We start from the raw sequence: 23,423 nt of genomic DNA, 5'->3' as shown, positions 1-23,423 counted from the left end.
ATCTCCAAGATGTTTACATTATGACTCATAACAGTAGCAAAATTAGTTATGAAGTAGCAATGAAAATAATTTTAGGGTTGGGTGTCAGCACAATATGCGGAACTGTATTAAAGGGTCAAATTATTAGGAAGGTTGAGAACCACTGATTTAGATGATTGTCATCCATGCTTTATATATTTTTTCTGGTTGTGATGGGAATCTCCAGCCCTCACTGAAGAGAACCCTGTTCACATGGACTCCTTTTGACTGCTCTTTAGATAACTCCTGAACCCAAACATCTCCTTTTCTACCAGGAATTCAGACAGTTTCACTCAGCATCTCAGTTAAGAATACTCATGTTAGAAACCAACTCGAATATTGATGCTTTATATCCTTGTAATCTTTGTGGGAAGTGTGTCTACACATTCTCTTCCTTAGTAATTGCTGTATTAGTAGCATATCTTGAACTAGATTTAAAATTAGGGGATTACAATGTAGAGGTCTAAACTGTTCTTTATTTTAGCCAATTTAAGTTACTAAGTTTTGGTTAATATATTTTCCAATATAATTTTCTGCTCCTAATTTTTTAGTAGTTATTGAAAGATATTTAAAAATTTAGAAAGGGAGATTGAAAACATATTCAGTAAGAGTTGTAAAATACTGTTGCTAGCTCTACTAGAGTTAGTAAATGTTTATTCTCTGGGCATTAGAGGAAGACAGCTGAATCTTATTACAGATAATATGAAGAAGAAAGGCTCACACTTAAGTATAATGGAAGAATTAATATTTGGAGAGAAAGAATTCAGAATTTAAAAATTTTTTTTTTTTTTTTTTTTTTTTTTTGGTTTTTCGAGACAGGGTTTCTCTGTGTAGCTTTGTGCCTCTCCTGGAACTCACTTGGTAGCCCAGGCTGGCCTCGAACTCACAAAGATCCGCCTGCCTCTGCCTCCCGAGTGCTGGGATTAAAGGCGTGCGCCACCACCGCCCGGCAGAATTTAAAAATTTATAATGCTTGAAATAATACCTTATTGGAAATCTGATTGGAATAGGAGAAACCGTCTAAACCAAGGATATCCATGTCAATGTCAAATTCAGGTGAGATTCTGCTTTATTAGTAATTATCACAGCCACACAGTAAGTTATTCTTGCTTGTTGATCACCAAGCTCTGGAGAGAGCAGATATGTGGTTAACTTAAATATACTTGAATTCCATTATCCTTGAGAAAAATTAGTGATAAGGAATTTTATTTATATGATAATATGATCTTTTCCCTATTTGATTCTTATAAGCTTAAAATATTAGTGTATAGATAAAAGGCACAATCTTTATTTCAAGGTATTTATTCTGACAGATTAACTACTAAGACTTCTGTATAATAATATAGTAATAATAATGATAGTCATACATGTGAGGACTCAGTGAGCTATTTTAAATAAGAACACTTCACTTAAATTATTGTTTTTCTACTTTGTGGAGACCTGAAGAATACTTAGTTCCTGTTTTAAAAAAAAAGTGTTGGTAATGCAGTATACATTTCATTTATCCCTCAAACTGGAGCTATAAAGTGAGCTTCTTAGCAGTAAAGCCAGTGTTAGATGTAGAAAGTGAACTTTTTTCGCAGTGCTGTTTCAAAATTAAAACTCATACTTCATTGTCAGAAGTAATTAGGAAAGAAATTTATGAGCCATTTTGAGGAAATTGGCAGCTACATTATGCACACCTAGTCATTGTAAAGTTTGTTTACAAGATCCAGTAGATGAATACATTGGCTAACAATTTGTTTCACTCTTAATCTTGACCTTCACAAAGACATTCTGGGCAGGGAGGAGGCTGTATTGTTTCTCCTCTTGATGGAGCGCGGGGTTTGAAGCTGAGCTGGCATGTTACAGATGTGGAGGTGGCAGCAGCACTTCACAGAAGCATCACAATGATGCAGATCAGCAGGAGACAGATCAAGATGAGACAGAAGTTGATAAATAGATTCTGGAGATTTTGCCGTGCTTGCTGAGGCATTTCAATAGTGGAGGCTCTCCTGATAGCAGAGCGGGTGAGGTACTGGACTTTTTCCATGGCGTCAGGAAGGCACTAGCAGGAAGACTCACGTTTTGAGTGGTCAAGAGGGAGATAAAAAGATGATAGCAGGCAGGCAAGTGTGAGCTGTCTTCCTTTAAGAGGCCTGGAATGTAAACACAGTTATGGATTAGGCTCATACCCAAACACATTCTCTGGATAGGTGTGCACAAGTTTGCCTTAATTCATCTTCCTTCTCTCTGTGCGTTATAACATCAACTGTCTCCTGTCTCCATGGTCTTCTGCTTCTGTATCTCATATGTCACTGCACAGTCTCATTTGTCTTGTGTGAGCTGTAGGAACTGTAGTTTTTGGCAGGTATTACTTGGTTTAGGGAATGTTGTAGTTTCTTTAAATCTGTTTCTCTGTAAACACAATTGATGTGAACATTTATTATTATAAGTGTTTCAGGACTAATGTCATACAACAGAGATGCATATAGTATATTATATCTTGGATCTTAATTTTAATCCAAAGTAAAACAGTTCACTGAGAAGTTGAATATGAAATAAACAGATTCCAGCTGTTTTCCATTCTCCTTTATGATTTTCACCTTTGTAGAATCATAGTGTATTTTGATCATACTCACATCCTCTTCCTGTCTCTTCCCAGATCTAGCCCCCTGTCAAATGTTATTTTAAACACTTTAACACCATGTTATTGAGTACTGAAGACTGCCAAGCTTGGAAGGCACAGTAATGATTATTGTACAAACTACCATGGACAGTTCCAGTTTCAGCTACTCTTTGAGCTTACCAGGAGTGGGTTTGTGTCTGGCCTCCTTTCAATGTTTCTAAACCATTGCTGAATATGTATGGTCTAAAGCTTGGATAATTAACAAACACAACAAATCTTACTAATAGGAAATTAGATACAGGTTTAAAATAAAGTGTCTGAAGGCAGGGGCTACTTAAACTTTGACATTATTATTGTTCTATCACTAACATTTTATTTATTGTTTGGAGACAAGGTGTTGCTATGCAATCCTGATTGGCCCAAAATTGACTACATAACCAGGCTGGCCTCAAACTGGAGGCCCCCTTTCTGCCTTCGCATACTGATATTTTGTTTTTTATCAGAACACTTTTGTGTCAGTTTTAAAACAAGAACAGAAAGAAATAAAATGTGATCATTTACTGTCTAGGGACAACTGTGTCTTAATCTGTGGATGCATCCTTCTCAGCAGGATGTTACTCTAGACTCTAGCTGCTAGCTTGGATTTCCTCCCTAGGCGCTCTACATTCCTTGTGAATCACCTCAGCCTGTTGGCCCTACACATGAGACAAGTGCTGAGGAGGAGAGTGAGGAGATTGGGAAAGGGGAGCATCTGCATCAGGCAGACCCAGTTAGAACTTGGTGTTTATTTTATAGAGAAGCTGTGTGCTATAAGCCAGTCAGATGCTGTGGTCTGAGTTCTTCAACTTGGCTCTGTTAGGATTTGAATTGTGTAATAGACTGGATTTTCATTTAGTGAAATTCTCTGTCCATCGTGTGTGTGCCTATGATGAGGAGCCACACCGAGTCAATTTACGTCTAAATCTGTTCTCAGGAGTTAGTAGCAGCTTGTATTTGTCTAGCATGTGGTCTCTATTGTCTAGCAGAGGTGGATGAATTTATAGAATTTCACATTTAAAAGGTGGGAACTCAAACTTGGTGTATTTAATTACTTTATCTCCAGATTAAAATGCTACAGGAATAAAGTAATTTTTTAAGAAAATGCATCCTTTAAGTAGTATGTGCTTCTCTTAGTTATTATTGGTCAAGGGAATTTATAGTGTTGGAGAATTTATATATTTGACAAGTCCTTTTATAGGAAGATATATAATGAAGTATAGTTTTGAGAGAAATATGAATTAGTATTGATAATTCCTATTTGAGCCTATTTTTTGTAATATTTCAGTGGTTATTAAAAGATGTGGTTCATACCTGTAATTCCAGCATGTGTGAGGCCATGACAGGATTGTAAATTTGAGGGCAGCCTAGGTACAAAGTGAAACTGTCACAGCACACACATGCACGCACGTGCATGTATATACACACACGCAGGTACAGGCATACACACACACACACACACACACACACACACACACACACAGGAAAAAGGAATGAACTTTCCAGAAGTTCATCATAAAGCATGTACAGGGGTTGTTCTCTACCTGCCTGACACTTGGTAATTGAGGCCCGAGAAATGTCCCATTTCTGTAAACACTATGTTCTCTCTTAGGATTGTGCCTTTTGACGTGCTGTTCTGCCTCTACTTGGAATGCCACATCTACCCCTTTACCTTTTGATTCTCAGCTGGACGAAATGAATCCTGAAAGCCCAGTTTAAACACTTCTAATTAGACCTTCTCAGCCCGTCAGTAAAACCGTCACCTTTGCTGAGTTTTAACAGTATGTGGTGTCGCTCAGTCAGGATGTCTGGCTGTGCTGTCATTTTAGTCTATGCGTCAGTGTCCCCAACATGAGCTCTAGTATATGAGTGAAGGAAGCATATGCTCATTCTGTGTCTCTGTGCATAAAATTAGCATAATTTAATTCAATCCATAAAGTTGAATGAGACTTTTGTGACTAAAATTTTTAGAAAATAGTTAAAAAAATGCAGCACTGTAATTACCATATTAACCACTTTGATTCATAGGATTTGATACTAAACTCATCAGCACTAATATTTTTCTTAAGACTCTTCTATTCATAGATGAAGAAAATATGGCTTAGAGGAGGAGTTTCCAAAATTGATGGTCTCCTGTTTAACTCATCATTAAACTGAATTAGGCTTTGTACAAGTGGGTGCTTGTGAGATATAGAGAGATGTGCTATCAACTACTGAAAATACACTTTCAGGGGCTGGAGAGATGGCTCAGTGGTTAAGAGCACTAGCTGCTCTTCCACAGGATGTGGGTTTACTCCCCAGCCCTCAGGCTAGGCTACTCTCAACCACCTGCAGTTCCAAGTTCCAGGGACTAAAGCATCCTCTTTGGCTTCCTCGGGTACCTTCACACATGTGGCAGACTTTCACACAGACACACATGTACACACAAATAAAAAATAAATCTATAATAAAATAAAACATGATTGACACACTTAGAGCATCATCTCACAATGCTTTTTATTGAAAGTTTTGTTCAATAAATGAGAGAATTGGATATAAAGGACACATAGTGATCAGACCAAAAACTAACATGCTTCTTGGAAAGCTTAGAAACTTGTCATAATTATAAAGTGATTTGTAGCAATGTATAATCTTGACTAAAACTGAAAGCATATCTTCCTTATATGAGGAAATGTCCATGGTATACATGTAAGTTTTTTTCTTAGTTTATTTTATAGTGCTATAATTGGTATTTTGCTGGGTTTCTAAAATCTGTAGGGTAATGATTAAGCTATATTCCTTCATAATGGAGCTTCTTCTCATATGTTGAGAATTGGAAAGCTGAAAGTTAAGAACAGTGCAGACCTAACTTTGGAGCTATGTGTACCTCACTACAGACGTTACAGTTTTTTTTAATGAAGAAAAATTTTTTAATTCATTTTACGTACCAAAGATCGCCTTCTTCCCTCCTCCTGCCCCTCCAGGCTCCCCCTCCCAACCCTCTCCCCCATTCCCTCCTACAAGAAAGAAGTCAAGGCCTCCCATGGGGAGGTACATTTATTTACTAGAGGCAGGTCCAAGCCCCCCCTCTCCCTCAAGGTGTCCCATCAGAGAAGTGGGTTCCAAAAGACCTGCTCATGCACCAGGGATGGATTCTGATCCTACCACCAGGGGGCCGCTTAAGCAGATCAAGCTACACAACTGTCTCACTCTGCCAAGGGCCTAATCGAGTCCCATGCAGGCTCCACAGCTGTTGGTCTAAAGTGCATGAGTTTCCACTAGTTTGGGTTGGTTGTCTCTGTAGTTTTCCCCATCATGATCCTGATGCACTTCCTCATAGAATCCCTCTTCTCTCTCTTCAACTGGACAACTGGAGCTCGGCCTGGTGTTTGTAACAAGGGGATCAGGTGGTCTTTTCTGTTCTGCACTGATGACTGCTTTGTAAGTGGAAATGCCACAGTCTTTCTTTCTTATAGTAACACTTTAATACACTAATATTTGATGGACAGTTAGAAAAATAGTTTGTTAGCTGATCTTTTTAGAGCATCTTTTAGGATACCCAGAAATAGATTGTGTTAGGTTGTCAAGTTAGCCTCTCACACCCTTTTTTAAAAGGAAGGCCATATATGTTTGTTGGGTGTCTACTAGGAACAAGGAGCCTATTCACTTCCAGACTAATTTAAAATTTAATCATTCTGACTTTAGAACTAGAGTACTGGAAATAGGAAAGATGTGTGTTTGGTTATGGGAAATACCAGATCATGTCTTTAAGCTGTATGGAAGGAGCAGAAAAGTACCCAGTGTTGTGTTGTGTATATGTGGGGTCTGCTTTCATTTTTGGAAGGACTGAATGCTATCATTAATTCTTTCCTTTTCTTAGCTGAAGCTGTATGACCTCTCTCTCTCTTTAAAGAAGTTAAAATTGGAACCTAAGAAATTAAGTTCCAAAGAGTGTCTTACCATTATTTTTTAATAGAAAGAGAAAAGAGGAAAACTGCAGGCGTCCATAACCCTTCAAGTGTCATAGTGCCAGGTGTGGTCGTGCATGCTCCAATCCTAGCACTCCAGAGGCAGAGGCAGGCGGGAGCTCTGTGAGTTTGAGGCCAGCCTGGTCTACGTAGCAAGTTCCAGGCCAACCAGAGCTACACAGTGAGATCCTATCTCAAAAAAAAAAAAACCAAAAAAACAAAAAAAAAAACACAACCAAAAACAAACAAACAAAAAGGTGTCATATACTTTGTTAGGAACCTATTGGGTAGAAGTCATACATATCAACTCCTACAGGAATCCTTAACTTTGCATGAATTCGACTTCAACAGTGTGTTAGATGTATTCTTGTGAAAAAGAAACCTCAGTAGACTTGGAAAACTTTTGGTGGCCTGTCTTCTGATGTACAGGTAACTGACACATTAACATCTTTGTATACGATGAGTAGGAATCCCACTGTAAACGCTTTCATTGCCTTGTAGAACTTTCTGAACTTGAGGATTTGGGGGCTTGCTTCTGCCAAACTCACATTCTTGAGCTTGCTCACGTAAGTTTTGAATTGGAGGCTTTGGCTGCTCTCTTGTTTTTGTCTACTTGTTTATTATGCCTTTAAGAAAACTGGCTACATTATGCTTGAAAATTCAAATACTAAATACCTAGGGCCACCGTCTAGCAGACACATTTAGTATTTTTCCCATATGATTAACTTAGACGATTAGAATTCTGTATGAGTTGTCTTTATAATTTATTAAGATTTGGAGGTTTTTGTTTTCTGTGTTTTTCTTCCAGGTACTCATTACCATTTTTGCCAAGAAGCTAGAAGTTGCTTTCTTCCCTGTTTGTTTTTTTTTTTTTGACTTGTTAAACTAAATTAGGACAGTTGATTTATAAAATCAACCTGTTAGTTTGTGAAAGTTCACTGAGATAAAAGTTTAAGCTTACCAAATTGTAAACTGGTAAGTTCTATTCCCAGTTCCTTTGTGGCAGCAGCACCCCAGCTTTTCTGTGCAGACTGAAGCTTCAAAGAGTCCTTCAGCTGCCTCTACCTGATTATGATAGAAATTGGTCATAATACTATGGTCTTTGATTACCAAATTAGCCCAATAAAGAAATACCCTGTTTACATTTCTGTCTTGAAGAGGAGTCATTTAACAACTGGATGGAGATCTTCCCCCTGAAATTGGCTCATGGCTATGCCTGTTTTGTCTGTAGGTTTATTTTTGTTGATGTTGAAAACTACATGCATTTGTTTGTATTAACACAGTCCTGTTTTTGGACTGTATAGTCCACGCTCGTCTTAAACTTACTGTGTCGCACTGGTTAGTCTTGAATTCTACAGTCCTGCTTCAGCCTGGGATTTACCAGTGTGTGCCACCTTGAACATGTTTTTAAGATTATATTAAGGTTTCAGATTCTGTATTTTTCAAAAAGAGAATGTAGGGAGAGAGTATTATGGGTGTACTAAGGAAAATGGAATAGCACTTAGCAAATATACCCCTGCTGTTTTTGAAAGCCCTGGAGAAGTACATGCTCTAAAGCACTAGAGGTCCTCAGTTGATCGTGACTCTGTTGAGGGGAGGGAGGAGCATACACACTCAGGCTTTATTTCCATGTGTTTATTTGGTCATGCTTGCTTCAGAATTGTGTCAGGTGAGGATACTGATGCACCCTTTTGGAAATGTCTGAAGAGACCGAGTCTTACCACTTCATGCTGCTGGAACTTAGAAGGATTATGCTCTTGATTCCCAATTCTAAATTTTTGCTTTTCTTGATATGATCAATGTGTGAATTTACATATTAGATGAAAATTATTTTCTTAATGTAAATAACAGAGCAAGATTCTTTTGTTCAGGAACCTTGAAAGCAATGATCTTGAGTAGTTTTTAAATGGGAGAGTGAGTAAGAAATGAAATTGATGAAATGTAGGGATTGGCTATGGGAGTGGAATAAAGTACTGAAGTTTTTGTGAAAAGTTAAGGGGAAAAATTACTGATTTTTAGGTAACAAGCCTAAATGGATTGGAGGCATATTTTTTTTATCATTGAAGCAAGCTAAATAATTGAAGATTTTAATTTGATTGATTGTGGCATGTTAAGGTCAGTGTGATTATTGTGAACTTTTTTGACTAGAACTTATTGCTTGATAATTAAAGAAATCTGTAATTTTTTATGCCTGGCTTTGAAAATGATAGCTAGGATAATAAACAGAGTAGTAGAGACACAACACTTGATGGACCTTAAATGGAGCGCTTTTTTGAAGTTAACAGAAGTTTGCATCCTTTACATTTGTCTTTAGAAAGTACTTTTTACAACATTTAGCACTTTCTTTACTGAACTTGGTCAGTACACTGATTTATCTTAACCATGGAAACAGTGAATAGGATGTGATGTGCACATGGCCTCCCCTGATGAAGTTTGCCTATTTGCATGTAGCTGTTAATCTGACCAGCTCACCTCTTTGAGTCTGTTTTCTAAATTGTGATGTAGAGATGCAGAGCCAAACACACCAAGAATTAAGATGAAAGAAAGTATTTGTGTGTAAGTGCACTTAGGAAATTGTTCATCAGAGTAAGGAAGTTTATTTATACTGTCTAGTCTGTAGAGGTGTGATCTATACTTTAATCATTCTCACTTCATGTTTTAATATATAATTTAAATTGCATAACCACTGTAACTTCTAATTTATTTGATATATTTTAAACATTAAGATTTTAATTGCTTGAACTTTTAAATGCAAATAATATCTTAATAAATTGGTGAGATTAAGAAACAGCATTTGTTAATATATGACCCAAATGCAATGATTTTCCTTTATGTCTACCAAAATACTGTTAAAATAGTTTTGATTTGGTTTAGGAAATGACATTGACGCAGTTCCTCTTGGAAAAGCAAATGATCTCATTCCTTTCCCCATGTTAAAACGTTTATATTTCATACTTTGTATATCTTTTATATTTATTCCATTTGATTTTATCTGACTTTTTTAGTGCTTGGTTTTAAAGAATATACCTTTATAAACAAAATACTTCAATGTCACCGTAAAGCTATGTAGAAATACATAGTTCAAACGTATTGGGTATTATGGCTTTTTATTGAAAATTTTAATCACAGTCACTAATTATGCTATCCTCTTACGTTGCTAAAGCTACTTTAATAATAGAAATTGTATTTTTTTTCTAGAAGTTGTCTACTTTTTGGAACAAAGTGATGTATGGAAATTCTGGTGGGAAAAAACTCATTACCTACCCTCTCTCACCATTGAAAAAACCTTTTGCACACCCCATTGAAGTTTGAGAATGTTATTGATATTTGATATTCTTTAAAGTAAAAGTGCAGGGGGCAGGGAGATGGCTCGGTGAGTAAAGCCAGGGAAGGCATTTGCTGCCAAGCCTCCTGATACAAGTTCAATTCCTGGAACCTATGTGGTGGAGGGGGAGAACTGACTATACCAGCTAGCCTATGACCTTCACACATGCCATGGCTGCTCTTCCCCCATCTATCTCTTACACACACACACACACACACACACACACACACACACACACACACACACACACACCAAAAATGTAAAAACATGCAGAAATGCTTATCAAAACTTGGCACCAAGTGTCATTTGTATACTCTCAAAGGAAAAGTAATCTTAAGAATACTAAAGGAGTAAGAGGCAGTTTATGGATCCTCAGCATTAGAGATACATGCTGGAAAAGTTTCTACATGTTAAGAATGCTGCCTAGGATATTCCAAAATTGTTTTTGTCAGAAGCAACAGTTGAGAAATTGAGAAAGTTTTATTTTAGCATATAAGTATGTTATGAATATAAATAGTGAAATAAAGATTGATACAATTTTCTATGTAATAGATTTAAGGACGAGAAAACATTTTATTTAGTAAGTTGAGATTTGTAACAAATGGCAATAATAAATTTTTTTGTGGCATATCCATTCCTGGGCATTTTTTTTGTGTGTGTGTGTGTGTGTGTGTGTGTGTGTGTGTGTGTGTGTGTGTGTGTGTGACTTAGAAATTTATAACAGGAAATTTAGGAACACTGGAGAATAAAAACTTGATAAAAGCACATTCTGTTGTTAGATGACTATACATTTATCGAATTTTCTCCTATTTAGAAATGCTTGGATACCAAAAGTTTTCCTTATTTTAAAGTGTTAAATTAGTTTTCTGTTGCTTTAAACAATCTTGTTTTGATAAGTTTTTTAAAAAAATCTCAAGCTTTTTTTTTATAGTATGAAACTTAAAACAAGCCATTCTGTTTATGAAAATGGAAGTTCTAGAAGTGTTTAGAAGTTGACTGGACTCTTTAGAGAGTAACATCTCCAAGCATTTGAAAAGGAGCTCTATTATCTATTCTCAAAACTCTTACTGTGTCACCTTAAGATCCATATGATAGCATCAGAGTAAGTGTGCTAGTAGTGTGCGTGTCCCACAGCTAGGGATGAGTTATAAATAAACTGTCCCACGGCTGTCAGTGGCCCTGTCCTGCACTGTCCCAGCAGAACAATACACAACAAATGAAACCATTTCTTTTGCATGAAAATAAACTTATCTCTACCACCATATATACTATTATAATTGAGAGGGTTTTAAATTGGAAGAAGTTCATATTTGAAAAACCAAAATAACTAGGAACCAAAATTTGAAGATGAATAGAACCTCTTTTAAAGTTGCCTAATTTTTACTGTCAGTAAATAGGTAAGCATGTATTTAGAAATTAAGCATTTTGTTATTGATAACAGGTTCTTGTATTATCTAACTTGGAATTGGAATTTGGAAGATAGGATTCTTTTAAAAGTTTGGTAAGTTTGAATTACAGAAAGTAAGAGTTTCCCAAATCAGTGATAATCATGTCTTACCTTGGCTTCTGTGATCATCCCAATGCAGAGTATTAAGTTGTGTGAAGTCTTATGTGGTCTTAGCTGGGCAGTTTTCTGTTCCCAGGTTTATGGGAACAGTTGAAGTAGGTGGAGGAGAAAAAGTGTTCTAGGGAGGTCTTATGATGTCACACAGGAATTCTAATGTTACGATTGGTTAGCCCTGTTCTTATCACAACCTAACCTTAGAACTTATCTTACTTTAGCTGTGGAAAGGTCATTAACACTTTATGCTCCACTTTTAGGTTTTAAAATGTGTGTAGCAGATAACTGAGAATAAAATAAGTGAGCTTTGTTATGGTAGACTGCACATCTTATAGTAGGTAGCTTTCCTTAAAGAGCCACACATCTTCGGACGAGGAGATAAGTATATACGTGGTCTAGAAGACTGAAATACTTGTTATGTAATGGAATGCAGGCAGCGCGGGAGAGGAATGGTGTGGGCTTGGCAGGGCAGTGTTGATGGAGCTGCCGGGGCGTTAGGGCTGCAGCTTCTCCAGTGAACATCCTTAGGCGACATCTGATGCCTTTTCCTGTCCTCTTTTGTATTTGTGCCTCATCTGCCTAGGTATAGGGGAGAGAATGTGGGTGAGGAAACTAGGTTAACAATTTCTTTGGGTTTTGAAAAAGAAAAGATTTTTCTTATAGTTGAGGAGGGGCACATGTATTTAATTTATTATATTTTTCTTCAGTTAGGAGTTTAACAATGTTTTAAATAAATGATTCCATATTTCCATAGGTATGTATTGTCCCCAGAAAGATAGTAAAATATAAATTTAAGTACTTAAGATTTTTTATATAGCTACATTATATTACCACAAAAACCTAATCGATTTTGAATAAGCTGGTATAGTACCAAAGGTAGCTTTTTAGAAAGAAATGACTGTAGGTTCTTGTCAGTTGTATGGCAATGAGGCATTGTTGACCAGATTTTGAAGTGCTGAAATTTAAGTGTTGGAGCAATTTTCAAAACGAATCTAGCATTTTCTTGTCTGAAGTGTAAGTCGAATTTTAGAAAGTAGAATCACACTTGTAATTTGATTGTCTTTGGATAGAACTGAGTCCTTTTGCAGAGCCGAGCATGGTTGTCTTGCTTTCTCTTCATATACTTTATTGCTTTTACATTACATGTACGTAAATCAGCACGCTCGCATATCCTGATTTTTAGAGTTGACTGTTTAGTTTTGGAGAACCTATTTGTAATTTTTAAAGTGCTTATAGCAGAATATACTCAGCCTCCTCTTTCCTGTGGGTAACAAAAATGTGTGACTGCAGCCTCTCATGTGTCCTTAAATGGATATGATCTTGGCTTCTTGCAAAGCAAGATGAAATCCTTCTCTTGAACAAATCTCTTGTTACTTAAAAGGTTAGCTAAAACCAACTGGAAAATATTTTATCAAAGATCTTCTATAAATATTATTTAGGCAAGTATTTACCACTTAAGAGTAAAGTGCAGACTGTTATTGCAAGCATTCCCTATCCGTGTATGTAGTGCCCAAAGAGTCAGTGTTTGACACTTTCCCCGATGCTTTAGAACTGTTTTCTTTCTGTCTTTACATGATAAAATACTGTGTTATCAGTTGTAGATACTGCAAGTAATGGGAAACCTTTGCCGCCTCAGTGGCTTATAGTAACTTATCCAAGATAGCCCAGCTGGTAAAGAGCAGATGCGACCTGAGATGAAAAATTATAGTTCCCGATGAAACTGGCATATTCTAGGGCAAAGCCATAATTTGGACTTAGCTTTCATACAATAGCATTTATCAACAAATAAGTACTTTAGATAGTTATAAATGAATTATTCAAGGCTGTAACTATTTTTGCAAAGTCTGCTTTGTCTATCAGATACACACTTTTATTTGAGAACGAAGCTTAGAGAAAATAGAATAGCTAATACTTGGTTGGAGAAAGTAAGGAATTGCCACAGACCAAATATGCCCTAGATTTTTTCCATGTTTGCAAGTTTAGGTAAACACACACGTGGCCCACACACAAACCTTAGGGAAGGTGTTAAGGGGTCCTGACAATTGAAAACTGGAATCCGAGTTCCACTCTGTAGATATGTATGAGGGTGAGGACCTTTCAGGTTTGCCCTTTTGGGGAGTTGGCTGGGCCGCTCGTGATAATTCCTATGGAATTTTAGGAATTATTTAAGTTTTAACAAGATTCAGTAAACAGATTGTTTGGTGGAAACATTGGTCAGTTATTGAGTGTTGCTCAAAATTGCTGCATTTGAGTCCAGAAAAACTTCAGAGGTATTTGTCAGTCTTCTTTTGGAATCACATTATCGTTGGAATTCACTTTTGGGCACATTGCTTTAAGAAATGTGTGGAATGGTATTGTGGCTGAGGGTTCAGCAACAAGTGTAAACAGTGACTATCAGAGATTCTGTGACAAGGTATCCATTTCATGTTAGTACTCAAGTTCTTTTTGCCTTGAGAGAATGGAGTGGTAACATATGGCCATGAATACATAGATGTAGCTCAAGGTCCTTGAACATGTTACAGAAAACAGTTACTTGTTATTTTTACTAAGCTCTAAATGAAAATTTTTGTTTATTCATTTTTTTGTGTGTGTGTGTAGAGCAGACAGATGTGTGAAGAACAAAAACTCTTGATAGTGGGAGGAGCCAAGAGAGGAAAGCCCTGTTTGTTCATTTTGGACTGTAGACCACAAGCTACTGAAATACTAGTAATGCATTTGGCTCTTGCTGTGGAAATTTCAGATGATTTCATAAAGTTGAGTTTCCTAGTCTGTGGATTCTATATCCTTGGATCCAGACAACAACACATAGAAAGTAATTCGAACAACTTGCATTCTGAATGTGCACAGACTCACTCTTTTATTATTCCATAAATAATAGTTTGGTAACTACTTAGATACAATTTCTATTACATTTAGAGATGATTTACAGTATACAAGAGAATGTATATGTCGTATGCAAATAGTGTGCCATTTCTATAAGGGGCTTGAGCATTTGCAGATTTTGGTATTCAAATTAGGATCTGGAAGTAACACCCTAAAGATACGAAGAGAAACCTATTATGGCAATTTGAGACTTTGAAATACTGTATTTAGCACTGTTTTGAAATTGCGATAGTTAGACCTGCCTATAGATGTTACTTAATGTATCCGGTATATACATACCTGCATCCTAGCAACTGGAAGGTAGAAGCAGGAGGGTGAGGAGTTTCAAGGTCACCATCAGCTACATAGTAAGCTCCAGGCCAAGCTCCAGCCTGGGCTACGTGAAACCCTGTCATAAAAATCCAAAAAATAATTTACAAAATGTAATGAACTAACAAAGAACCTATATTACTGTGTCACAGAATTGTTTTTAAGGATCAATGATTTGACTGTAACTTGTTAGGACCTGTCAGGGATTAAGGTCAAAGGGTAAGCTGCCATTCCATGGTTGTCTTTATCCAGGTTCTCTAAGCTGTCATAGTGATCACGGTTGTTAACCTTGATCACCTAGCCAAGTGTAGTGCTTTTCAGGTATTTCCCCCGTAGAGTGACTCCCTTTCCTCTTTCTGAACTGTCCTTTGGAAGTGTAAGAGAAGAGGCTTCTTTTCTTCCCTCATCGCTAGGTTCATGACTGAGGCTGTTAGGACAAAAGGAAAGTTGACAAGAGAAAAGCACACAAATATTAAGTATTGCGTATCATGGAGTCTTTATAAGAAAACAGCCCAAAGAAACAGATAAGCTTGCCCTTTTGATGTTGGGTTCAATAGAAACGTAGGTAGTGATGGAGAAGTACGATTAGATAACAGGGGTGTGATAGTCATAAAATAAGGGGCATTTAGCAAGGCACGGCTGTTTAGATTCTTCTCTGGTCTCTTGATCCTGCAGGTATGTACTGCCATGCCAGGCATGCTAGGTCACTTCCCTAGGCAGATCTATTTATGGTAATATTAAAGTAGTAATACATACAGTATTTCATGGCATCTGAGAGCGTGTGACAGTGTTCCCTTTCCTTTGGGCTGGGGGACCACCTCTCCAGTGAGGATCGTATGATCTATTTTAGTGGGGTAAGGGGGGGAAATCAGGGGGACTTCCCTAGGTTGCACGACTTACTCAGGGTTGAGGCAAGAGGAAGGTGAACGTGGCTTTCCTGCTGGTGCTTTTTCTCCGGTGCCAGGGTACTATATTATGTTGTACTACTGAAGTGTGGACTCTATGGAAATTAGTTAGAAGTCTACGTATTTTATTTTATGCATATAAAAACATTCTGAGAACAGAGCATTAGGATTCATCACTTTTCTAAAAGGGTCTGTGGGACCCAAACTAGAATTCCTGTGATGGGAAGTTTCCGTGGTTGGGACAGCCCTTGTAAGATTTTCAGCAGGCTGAAATCAGACATTTTAGCTCTGCCTTTCAGGCCGTATCTGTTTTGTCTTGTCTGTTATCACATTCCTGTGTCTTGTGCTCTGACTCTGTGCAGCTTCCTGTGACCCTGTGGACAGGTTACTGTTCTATTTTAAGCCAGGGTACTTTTCACAGGAATGTCCCATGGAGTGCTTCCTCAATATTTATCTCTCTGTGAACCTTTCCCTGCCCTTTACTAAACCGTTTTACATTCCTCTCTTCAGTTCAGGTCAGCAACTCATTTTATTTGCTTTTCTTTGTTTTAGAGATAAGGCCTTTTCATGTATCCCAGGCTAGCCTCAAACTCACAATTCTCTTCCCTCAGCCTCCCAAGCCCTGGGATTGCAGGTGTGTGCAGCTGTGCCCCACTGCCACTTACTCTTTGTAGTGCACTTATCTGGTGGAGAACTGGCCCGTGGTGGTGATCTTACATAGTTACTGAAGGAAGAGTGGAACACAAGAATATAATAATATAAGCATTGGGAAAGATTGTCAGGTGATTTTGAGTTACCCGGTAGAACTGTTAGGGACAATTCTTAAATCTTCTTTAACGTTCATTTAGGGGAAAGAATATAAAGGATTAAGACACATAGGATAGTAGTGTAATCAAGAAAATATATTTTGTTATTATTTGAAAAGGCAAGTATGCTTGGAGGGTAAGTGTGAAGAAAGACCACACTAAATAAGTCTGATTTGTATTTTATTTTTAAATTAAGATTTTATTTTGTTTCCTAAGTGGATGTGCAATATTTCCCAGTACTCTATAAACTCTTAACATTGGCTTTCCTACACACATTTTATTTATACAGTTTTTAAATTTAGCTTTTATTTGAATGTACATTTTACTTTTGTGAATCTTAGTAAGGCATGTCTGTGAAATACCTACCTAGGACAAAAGCATGGTGTTTGCCTATCTGTAATTCCAGCACTTATATCTTGGGTTTGAGGAGGATCTTGAGTTTGAGGCCAGCCTAGCCTACAAAAGGAAACTGTCTCAAAAGCTTACAGGTAAACAGATTGGGACTTTCCCACAAGACCCCAAAGCACTAATGTTAACAGTAACTTATATGCAGCCTTTCCATCTTGCTTTGTTTCCCTAACCTCCTCACTCAGAGAAATGCTTACTTGGAATTGGGTTTATTGGTTTTATTTCTTTGCTTTTGCCCTTATGTATACTTTACAAATATTTATTTATGTATGTGTGTGCGTGTGTGTGCAGATACCAGAGGACAGCTTTATGGAGTAGGTTCTCCTTCTGCCATGTGGCTTCTGGGATTGGAGTGCAGCTCATCAGGCTTGGTGGCAAGCATATTTACTCTCTAAATGGTCTTGCTGGCCAGTGTGCATACTTTTGAGACATGTTTGTGTGCTTCTTAAAAGGATTTTTAAACCTATTTTCCTGTAAAGTATGCTATGATTTATTTAGTCTTTAACATCAAGTATGTTGTGTGTGTGTTTGTGTGTGAGAGAGAGACATTGAGTGTTTATAGTAGAGGCAAAGGAATATCAGTTTTTCTGGAAACATTTGGACAAGAAGTTAGTATAACAAGTGGTGATTAAGTTAAAGTAATTTAAATATTTACTCTCAAAGTTGTGGGACTTTTTTTTTTTTTAGGTTAGATACCCTAGGGGGGAAATGATTTTACCTAATTCATGAGGATTCTTTTCTATTAAAAGTTGGAAAATTACTGCCTCAATATTGAAGTTGGCTGAGAAAACATGTAAGCAGTATTGTAAGTATGATCTGAGCCTGGGGGGACAGGACGTCCTCTCTGATAATAGGGAAGGAAGACAGGTAGGAGTTCTCCATTGCAAACACTACATTAAAGCAGGCTGTACCCTTAAGACTTGTGGAGAGAGAGCTTTTACCTGTAGAGTAGTTCTCTAGAAGTTCACCTTTAGAGTCAAAGGCCCGGATATTTTATTTTTTTTCTCAGCTATCAATCAATTGTAGGCAGATTATCTATTTTATTATTAAATATCATATAAATAAAGAAGTGTAAGGCATTAAGACAGGCTAGATGGTTTATGAAGATGGTTTGTATAGTTCTACACCAATTTATACATTTTTTGTTTTATTTTTGAGACTGTATTTGAATTACAACATTTCTCCCATAAAACCTCTCATTTACCCCTCTGCATTCTCCTTCAAATTTGTGGCCTCCTTTTTCAATTGTTATTGCATGCATATATGTATCTGTACATACATATATATTCCTAAATATAACATACTACGTTCATAGAATGTTATTTGTATGTGCTTTCAGGGCCGACCGTTAGGCACTGCTGTGCTCTTTGGTGTGCTCTCTCCTGGTGAGGGCCACCTCTCCCACTCCCAGCTTTCCTCAGTTGCCTGGAGTTCTTTGTGTAGGGTTGAGGCCTCGTGGACTTTTCCCTGCCCAGTTTGGCATGTTTGGTGTCCTCCTTGTTCAGATCATGTTTGAGCAGTCATGTTAGTGAGACTTTTATAGCTATAGCTTCTGACATTACGAGGAGACACAAGCACAGCAAACTCCTGAACCTCCAGCTTCACAATATGTCTGCAAATCTGTGTTCACGTGACCTCAGCAGGTTTCTGAGCTTTTTTTTATTTTTTTAGTAGAAGTATATGAACTACTAGATTGCCTTTTGCTTTGACTGTTTATCCTTCACTTAGATCATGTCATATCAAAGTTTACTTTCTCAAGTATAACTGTGATCACCTTGCACATGCTGAGAAACTCTCGTATTCCCTGTCACCTCAGGATCGAAACTACATTTGATGGCATACCCATTTGATGTCTTTCCTGACCTGACCACTGCCATCCATTCACACAGCACAGTTGAACAGTTCTGTCATTGTCTTATGTCATCACAACTCTCCTCTGTCATTCTATTGCAGCTCCTACAGGGTAAGGAGGGAGGAGGCCTGCTCAGTTTGTTCAGATCTTTACAGAAATCACAAGCGATTGATTATCTTATGTTTCAGAATAGCCAGAAGTTAGCCAAAACATCATGAACAGAATGTGATTTTTCTAACCTTTTAATACCTCTTAGCCCTTAGAGGTCTCACTATATTTTTGGAGCTAACAGGTGTCTGCAATACTATTTGCCATCTACAAGTGAGCTCTTAAAAGATACGTTGTAGGACAAGAGTGAGAAAGAAGGTTCAGGGATTTTAAACGAACTGCTTCCTTTCTCCTTAGCAGTCCCGAGAACGTGGGATTTTAAATGTATTCCATCTCTAATCTGTTCTCATTTTGACATATATGCAGTACCAAAACAAAGCTGTCAATACATTGAGTTCACTTATCTAATTGGCTTGAACACTGTGAGTGATTCATGAATCAGGCAGCAGTCCATCTACAAAAATAGAAAGGTCCCTCATGCTAAATAAAGGTGGGTTTTATGGGCAGAAAAAGGCTGGAAGAAGAGGCAGAGGTTCAGAAAAGCAAACCGATCCTTTTAGTTATTCTCAAAGAACTGAGGAAGGCTTCCTTACCTTTGGTTTCAAGTAAACCACACCCTTTCTGATTGAATGCTGGCAGGGTCCTGGGTTTTCGGCTTTTCAGTTTGCCCATGAGGCTTCTAGTGGAGTGACTCCATCCCTATTGGTCTGTTCCGTGGGGTCTGGTGTAGGAGTGCAGTCTCAACAGTGGTCCCACGGCCATCATAGTAACATACTGATTGTGGAGTGGGTGGATGTCACTCATGGCTTCTCAATATTGTTTTCAATTGCCCTTCCTCCTATCCTTCCTTCTTCCTAAACTACTTACACTTAGGGTTTTTGGGGAGTGAATCTTCCTGTACTCTAGTGTTTTCATAAATAATCAAAGGTCCAGTGTTTTGATTATACTATACTAGTGTGAAAATGTAGTTATGTTAATTTTAAAGTGAACATGCAAATTTCACAAAAAGCTGGTTTCCAAATTATTCTTTTTTTTAAGTTTATTTATCTTACATTCCATCTGCAGTTTTTCCTCCCTCTTCTCTTCCCATTCCTTCTGCCCCTCCCTCTCCCATCCACTCATCCTCTTTTTCTGTTCAGAAAGGGGTAAGCCTCCCATGGATATCAACCAAGCATGGCATATCAAGTTGCTGTAAAACGAAGACCTCCCCTTGTATTTAGACTGGGCAAGACAATCCAGTATGAGGAATAGATTCCCAATAGCCAGCCAAAGCATTAAGGACAGCCCTTGCTCCCATTGTTAGGAGTCCTATGATTAGACCAAGCTATACAACTGTCACACATATGTGGAGGACTTAGGTCAGTCCCTTGCAGGCTCCCCGGTTGTTGGTTCAGACTTTGAGAGTTCCTATGAGCCAAGTTAGTTGTTTCTGGGGGTTTCCTTGTGGTGTCTGTCCTTCACCCCTCTGGCTCCTACAATCCTTCCTTCCTCTCATTAGCAGGATTCCCTCAGCTCAGTCTAATGTTTGGCTGTGGGTCTCTGCATCTGCTTCCATCAGTTACTGGATGAAGGCTTTCTGATGACATTTGGGGTAGTCACCAATCTGATCACAGATGGCAGCCAGTTCAGACTACATATCCACTATTGCTAGGAGTCTTAGCTGGGGTCATCTTTGTAGATCTGTGAGAGTTTCTTTTGTACCAGGTTTCTACCTGACCCTGAAATGCGCCCCCATCAAAACATCTCCCTCTCTATCCCACTTTCAATCTGACCTCTCATGTTCCCATTCCCACCCACCCACATTTTACCCAGGAGATCTCGTCTATTTCCTCTTCCCAGGGATATCCTTGCATCTCTCTTTAGAACTTCCTTGTTGCCTAGCCTCTCTAGGTCTGCGGATTGTAGCATGGTTATCCTTTACCTTACAGTTAATATCCACTTATGAGTACATGCTGTGTTTGTCTTTCTGGACCTGGGTGATTTTTTTTTCCTAGTTCCATCCATTTGCCTGCAAATTTCATGATGTCATTGTGTAAATATATCACATTTTCTTTACCCATTCTTCCAGATTCTGGCTATTACAAATAAAGCTGCCATGAACATAGATGAGCAAGTGTCCTTATGGTATGACTGAGCATCCTTTGGGTATATGCCTAAGAGTGGTATCCCTGGGTTTTGAGGTATATTGATTCTCAATTTTCTGAGAAACCTTCATATTAATTTGCAAAGTGGAGGTGCAAGTTGGCACTCCTGGGTGCAATAGAGAAGTGTTCCCCTTGCTCCACCTCCTCTCCAGCATAAGTTGTCATTAGTGTTTTTGATCTTAGCCATTCTGACAGGTGTAAGATGGCATCTCAAAGTCACTTTGATTTGCATTTCCCTGATGGCTAAGGATGTTGAACAATTCCTTAAGTGACTTTTAGCCATTTGAGATTCTTCTATATAAGAATTCTCTGTTTAGATCTGTACCCCATTTTTAATTGGATTATTTGGTATTTTGATGTCTAGTTTCTTGAGTTCTTGATATATTTTAGAGATCTGCAGCCTTCTGTCAGATGTGGGGTTGGTGAAGATCTTTTCCCATTCCCATTCTGTAGGCTGCTGTTTTGTCTTACTGACAGTGTCCTTTGCCTTACAGAAAGAAGCTTTTCAGTTTCATAAGGTCCCATTTATTGTCGATCTCAGTGTCCATGCTACTGGCGTTCTATTCAGGAAGTAGTCTCCTGTGCCAATGTATTCAGGGTTCAGTATATTTAGGTTTATGTTGAGGTCTTTGATCCACTTGGATTTGAGTTTTGTGCAGGGTGATAGAGAGGGATCTATGTGCATTCTTCTACATGCTGACATCCAGTTATGCCAGCAGCATTTATTGAAGATGCTTTCTTTTCTACATTGTATAATTTTGGCTTCTTTGTCAAAAATCAAGTGTCCATAGGCGTGTGCATTTATATCAGGGTCTTTGATTCAATTCCATTGATCAATGTGTCTGTTTTTATGCCAATGCCATGCTGTTTTTATTACTATAGCTCTGTAGTAGAGCTTGACATCAGGGATGGTTATTCCTCCAGCAGTTGGTTTATTGTACAGGATTGTTTTTTAGCTATGCTGGGTTTTTTTTTCCATATGAAGCTGAATATTGTTCTTTCAAGGTCTGTAAAGAATTATGTAGAACTTTGATAGGGAATGCATTAAATCTGTAGATTGCTTTTGGTAAGATAGCCATTTTACTATGTTAATCCTACCAATCCATGAGCATGGGAGATTTTTCTATCTTCTGTTATCTTTTCTAAATTCTTTCTTTAAAAACTTGAAGTTATTGTCATATAGGTCTTTCACTTGTTTGGTTAGAGTTACTTCGAGGTATTTTATAGTGTTAGTGGTTATTGTAAATCATGTTATTTCCCTGATTTTTTTTCTCGACCTTTTTATAGTTTGTATATAAAAGGGCTACTGAATTTTTTTGAGTTAATCTTGTATCCAGGCACTTCACTAAAGGTATTTATCAGCTCTAGGAGTTCACTGGTAGAGATTTTGGCTTCACTTATGCATTATTATCATACCATCTGCAAATAGTGATACTTTGACTTCTTCCTTTCCAATTTGTATCCCCTTGATCTCCTTTAGTTGTCTTATTGCTCTAGCTAGAACTTTGAGTACTATATTGAATAGATATGGAGAAGAGTGTACAACCTTGTCTTATCCCTGATTTTAGTGGAGTTGCTCTGAGTTTCTCTCCATTTAATTTGATGTTGGTTATTGGTTTGCTGTATATTGCTTTTACTATGTTTAGGTATGTTCCTTGTATCCCTGATCTTTCCAAGAGTTTTATTTATCATGAAGGAGTGGTGGATTTTGTCAAAGGCCTTTTTTTTTTTTAATCATCTAATGAGATGATCATGTTTTCTTTTTTTTTTCTTTCAGTTTGTTTATATGGTGGGTTACATGAGCGATTTTCTTATGTTCAACCATCCATGTGTCTCTGGGATGAAGTTCACTAGATCATGATGGATGATATTTTTGATGTGTTCTTGGATTTTGTTTGCCAGTATTTTATTGGGTATTTTTCATTAATATTCATGAGGGAAATTGGTCTGTAAATCTTTTTCTTTGTTGAGTCTTTGGATATCAGGGTAACTATTGCCTCATAAAAAGAATTGGGTAATGTTCCTTCAGTTTTTATTGTGTGGGACAATTTGAGGAGTATTGGTATTAGCTTTTCTTTGAAAGTCTAGTGGAATTCTGCACTGACACCATCTGGCCCTGGGCTGTTTTTGCTTGGGAGAGTTTTAATGAATGTCCCTATTTCCTTAGGGATTATAGGTCTGTTTAAATTGTTTATCTGATCTCAGTTTACTCAGTTTAATTATGGTATGTGGCATCAAGAAATTTGTGCATTTCTTTTAGACTTTCTAATTTTCTGGAGTACAGGTTTTTGAAGTATGACCTAATGATTCTCTGGATTTCCTCATTGTCTGTTTTTATGTGCTCTTTTTGTTTCTGATATTGTTAATTTGGATATTCTCCCTCTGCCTTTTAGTTAGTTTGGGTACGAGTTTGTCTAGTTTGTTGATTTTTCTCAAAGAGCCAACTCTTTGTTTCATTGATTCTTTTATTGTTTTCTTTGTTTCTGTTGTATTGATTTTAGCCCTCAGTTTGA

General features: G+C 37.6%; 2 protein-coding genes across 15 annotated transcripts in view; one reads left to right on the top strand and one right to left on the bottom strand.

Moving 5' to 3' along the window:
- Cep85l (centrosomal protein 85L) overlaps window positions 1–23,423 on the top strand; it is a 121,061-nt gene that overhangs the window by 41,314 nt on the left and 56,324 nt on the right. The window lies entirely within an intron of this gene.
- On the bottom strand, window positions 1,285–11,651 carry Pln (phospholamban). Of its 2 annotated transcripts, XM_076552486.1 has the most exons (3): window positions 11,493–11,625; window positions 7,571–7,674; window positions 1,285–2,156 (listed from the first exon to the last, which is right to left on the bottom strand). In XM_076552486.1, exon 3 carries the CDS (start codon window positions 2,048–2,050, stop codon window positions 1,892–1,894), a length of 159 nt encoding a protein of 52 aa, XP_076408601.1. In that variant the 5' UTR covers window positions 2,051–2,156; window positions 7,571–7,674; window positions 11,493–11,625; the 3' UTR covers window positions 1,285–1,891. The 2 variants fall into 2 exon arrangements, with proteins under 2 accessions (XP_076408601.1, XP_006988696.1); XM_006988634.3 differs by lacking the exon at window positions 7,571–7,674 and having other exon boundaries at window positions 11,493–11,651.

Source organism: Peromyscus maniculatus, chromosome 16 (assembly GCF_049852395.1).
Source record: "Peromyscus maniculatus bairdii isolate BWxNUB_F1_BW_parent chromosome 16, HU_Pman_BW_mat_3.1, whole genome shotgun sequence".
Taxonomy (NCBI): domain Eukaryota; kingdom Metazoa; phylum Chordata; class Mammalia; order Rodentia; family Cricetidae; genus Peromyscus; species Peromyscus maniculatus.
This window is presented reverse-complemented; position numbering and strand designations above follow the sequence as displayed.

What these genes read in the sequence shown, in the direction of transcription:
- Pln (XM_006988634.3), bottom strand. Translation starts at nt 2,050, where the DNA reads ATGGAAAAAGTCCAGTACCTCACCCGCTCTGCTATCAGGAGAGCCTCC.